Below are 4,518 nucleotides of genomic sequence, written 5' to 3'. Positions count from 1 at the left end.
GATTTAAGAAGAAATTGTGAAACTAGGTTTTAGCTTTCCCTTGTTCGTTCAGGCAAGACCAGACCCTGAAGCTGCAGAGAACAAAGCTGTGTTACAGTGAGGCCACTTCTTGAAAAGAGCCATGGGGACCAATGGACACTAGAACCTTTTGGTTTTGTTGTATAAGGGAACTGCCAGCACAAAACCTCAGAAGTGTCCCATGACGAAAGCACATACTGTGCAGGGACCATGGTCCCTGAAACTACAGGACGTATCAATTTGTGATAAGGGAGGGTGGCAGCTGCTTCTGACAACAACATCACCTTTGCAGTATGTTTGAAGGCTTGAAGATGAGGGCGTGTGGTGGTCTGCAAGACATTGTGGATTAAGACTAATAAAGGGATTTTGGAATGTGTAAAGAAATTCTCCCTCATTTGGCTTTTTAAATCCTTTGAGAGAATGAGGTTGCTGAGACTGAAACCCCCACTGCCTTTCATATTGTGGTGGTTGCAAGGCACCGAGACCCTTCCTGTTTTTGACGGGTGTTGTGGTTTAACCCCAGCCAGCAACTAAGCACCACGCAGCTGCTCACTCACTCCCCCCCCGTCCAGTGGGATGGGGGAGAAAATCAGGAAAAGAAGTAAAACTCCTGGGTTGAGATAAGAATGGTTTAATAGAACAGAAAAGAAGAAACTAATAATGATAATGATAACACTAATAAAATGACAACAGTAGTAATAAAAGGATTGAAATGTACAAATGATGCGCAGGGCAATTGCTCACCACCCGCCGACTGACACCCAGCAAGTCCCCGAGCGGCGAATCCCTGCCCCCCCCTTCCCAGTTCCTAAACTAGATGGGACGTCACATGGTATGGAATATACTGTTGGCCAGTTTGGGTCAGGTGCCCTGGCTGGGCATGAGAAGCTGAAAAATCCTTGACTCTAGTCTAAACACTACTGAGCAACAACTGAAAACATCAGTGTTATCAACATTCTTCACATACTGAACTCAAAACATAGCACTGTACCAGCTACTAGGAAGACAGTTAACTCTATCCCAGCTGAAACCGGGACAATGGGAAAGTCTGAGAAGAGGGCAGCATTAACAGACATTTCTGTTTTAAGTACTGTACTGTTTCTACTAGCTCTAAATCTTAAACTTTCTGAGCTGTGAGTCACCTTGACCTGGGGTGACCTTGGGTCAAAAGACTGGAAGTTTAAGTATGAGGAGAATGGAAGGAGCTGTTACAGAAAGATGTCCCTTGATAATATTTCTGATGCTGAAACAAGATAGAAGGTGCTTGTGACATGGGAGTGCTTTGAGTGTGCTGGTAAAGGTGGGGGCTTATTTGTCCACTTTATCCTCCTGTGAAAAAAGGGGCCTGTGAAGGTTACTTTTTCTTTTAGGTCCATACACGTATGGGAAGTGCAAAAGGCAGTCCTTTTCTGTGAGTAAAGTACAGCAGAGGGATGATATGATACGTAGAGAGCTATTTGAAAAGTTGTGCTCCCACTAATAAAGTTCAAGATGGTATTTTTTGTTTATTGTTTTGTTAAAGAAAGATGCATTAGTTTTGACTGGTTTATGTGATCGCTGTATAGGTACATCTCTTTCCATATGCACAGTCAATACAACAACCACCCTTCTAGGAGCAGCAGCTCAGGTAGTGTCTGCTTGATCTTCCTGAAGAAGCAATATAACCACTTTCTAAGCATGTCAGTAGATCCTTCCCTCATTGCATGAAGGTGTAGAGTCTTGTTTTATTGTGCTTGTCAGATGCAGAAACTGCCTTTTTCTGTGCAGCGAGATTCCTGAGCTGTAGTTGGTATTTGTAAGAGTCTGAGGCTCTTTCTTACACATTATGGTAGCTAGACTTCAGGTGTGCAGATACAGCTAACCAAAAGCAGCAAGCATTCTTCAAGCTTTTATTTTTCAACCGAGAGTAATTTATAGGCATCTCTGAAAATGTGTGTCTGCATGATTCACCAGTGAAACCATAAGCTACAGATTTAGAGAAAAACTACCTGGGTTTTACCTGCAGGTTCTCATCTGTCATGGGTGGCAAAAGGTTTGAAAACTGTGCTAGAAAATGATAATCACTAGGTTTTTGATTGCTCTGACATCTTTTCTCAGTGGGACCCTTTACATGTTTCAGGCTCCTGCAGATTTATAAAATGAGAACAGGTCTTGCTGATTTTTTTCACTTGCTTTGTAAATACTTTTGTCTCCTAAATTTTCTGTTATTTTCTGTAATTATTTAGTAACGCTCTTCTTTTCTTCTTCTGCACCGTTAGCTAGCATTCAGGACACACTGATCCTTTCCTGAAATACTGTCAGCTTCATGGTATCTCTGTTTACCCAGTTTACCCAATCAAGTCAGCTGCAGTAACTGTTGATGTGCCAGTAACTTCTGATGTGCCATTCTTTGATGCCACCGCAGCCTCAGTTCTCCCCTCCTGCCAGAGGATCCTGACCCTACAGTGGAGTAGATGGGGAGACGTTTTCACTCCTGCTGTAGTAGTTCTTAGGTTATGTGATGCAAAAGTGGTCTGCACACACACAAAGGAGCACAGAAGCAGGCAGGGGAACCCAAATTCTGGACTCGGAGGATCGGAAACCCTGTCCGGGCCCCTCCCAGGGCTGTTCTGGGGGACCCTCAGTCCCGTCTGTGGTCCAGGTGTGATGCCCATCATGGGGAGTCAACAGGAGTGGCTCTCTGGAGCACCTTTTGGACTGAGGGGGGTCACTGCCTAGGGATACAGGACACATGCAGGAGGAGAGCATTTCAGGGTCACACAAGACTTATAGGATGTTTAGGTGAGGAACACCTTGGCCACTGGACCATTGGCAGCAGTCTCTTGTGCAGGGCTATAGTTTTTGGCTTTGCCAGAACTTTGCATGGGGTGGCTTGTGGCATGCAGCCTTTGCAAAAGCTGTTGGGCAGTAGATCTGTTGTGATATGGCCCATATGTGTTGGACAGGCCTTTTCTTTTTCCTTTTTCTTTTAAGCAAATACCAGACTTCTATCTGACTTACAGGATGTGACAGGGAGTGACTGAAAACTCTTCCAGAGCTATTTGTCCCTAGTAACACATTAATGAAGAATCAGGACAGTTTGATTTGACCTCTGTTCAGTCAGGGACATCACATGTTGCCATGGAAAGCTGCTCTGTAGCTATACAAAGTCTCAGGTAAATATTCCCAATGGGTGGTTGCTCCATGGAAGTTTGAGCCTACAGCTTTCAGCATGTTCTTGCTCACTCTCCGAGGTGGTGCTGGAAGAAGTTTTGGTTGTGTTGCTGAACAGGCTCCAGGCCTGCCTTCCTAGTAAGTGAGACTGTTCCAGTCTTTGGATAACTGCTGTCTGCTTGCTACAGTAAACCTTTTTCTGTTCTATGCATTTGTATTGATATGGTAGTGTCTGTTCTGGTTGCTGTCCCTACCAGGAAGGTCTAGAAAGGCTACCCAGGTGTGCAGGATAGGAGAAGAGAATATGTGGGAGTCAGCAGCCAAGTAGGCTCAGCCCAGGGGTGGGGTGAGTTTGAGGAGTAGAAAGCTGGACTCGGAAAAACGGAGCAGGAAAGTTTGCACAAAGGAAAATGAGATGTGAGATGAAGACAGCATACAAAGGGATGGCTTTTGTAGACTATGCAGGATAAAAAAGTCATGGGTCTGTTGTGATGGAAACTTCTCAAATGCTTACCAAAAATGTGGTCTGTGCCTCAGCTGGTGTGCTAATAAATGCCATTGATGACAAATGACATAGACATTTCTGATTTTAGAAGTGTATTCCTGTGAAGTAGGCAGGGTTGATGGAGTAGATGCTGTCTTTTTTTCCACCCTTTTCGCCAAATTCTGTCAAAGAATGGCCTAGGTCGCAAACAGGAATGTAGAAATTGCTGTAACAGACTGGAACTGAGCTGCACATCAATGTCCCCTGCTCTAGAGTATTTAATGTCAAATGCTTCAGAGTAGGCTTCGGGTCTTTTTATCTTTCGCCTGTATGTAAGATTTCTTCAAAACATCAACTGGTTAGCTGGACTGGATCCCTAGGCTTAGCTGTTACAGCCTTTAAAATTTCATCTCCTGCCTGTGAGAACTATCCTGCCTATCCTGAACTGTGAGCACCTTGATTATCTGTAGACTTGTTTCATGCACATTTCTGTACTTGGTTGTGTATTGGTCCTCTCTGAATGTCAGACCACATAGCTGGGTGCACACAGATTCGTTTTTTCTTAGTAGCTTTCTGCAGTTTGATAGTTGGCTGTCTTTTTATGTATTTTTTTTCTTTTTAGTAGCATATTTGGTAAAGATTTTAGTATGAGTTATCCTTCCAAGAGCCCTAAGCATGTCTTGTCCCTTCCCTTTTCAGATGGCAAGTTTGGTGCCTACATGCAGGTACACATCCAGAACGATGGTCCTGTAACAATAGAACTGGAGTCCCCGGCTGCCACTGTTGACCCTAAACAGGTAAGCAAGCCAGAAGGTCAGTCTGGAAAGGGTGGATGTATAGGCTGTGCCTCCTCCACAAATTTG

At 44.2% G+C, this 4,518-nt stretch overlaps 1 protein-coding gene across 1 annotated transcript in view; it reads left to right on the top strand.

Annotated features, from left to right (window-relative positions):
- DTD1 (D-tyrosyl-tRNA deacylase 1) overlaps positions 1–4,518 on the top strand; it is a gene marked incomplete at its 5' end in the record, with an annotated part of 22,194 nt that overhangs the window by 5,748 nt on the left and 11,928 nt on the right. The window contains one exon of the mRNA XM_010577856.1: positions 4,355–4,452. Coding sequence (XP_010576158.1) covers positions 4,355–4,452 — 98 coding nt within the window. The remainder of the gene's footprint in view (positions 1–4,354; positions 4,453–4,518) is intronic.

Source organism: Haliaeetus leucocephalus, unplaced genomic scaffold, assembly GCF_000737465.1.
Source record: "Haliaeetus leucocephalus isolate CR32 unplaced genomic scaffold, Haliaeetus_leucocephalus-4.0 Scaffold577, whole genome shotgun sequence".
In the NCBI taxonomy this organism is placed as follows: domain Eukaryota; kingdom Metazoa; phylum Chordata; class Aves; order Accipitriformes; family Accipitridae; genus Haliaeetus; species Haliaeetus leucocephalus.
Note: the sequence above shows the minus strand (reverse complement) of the source record. Positions and strands in the feature narration are given on the sequence as shown.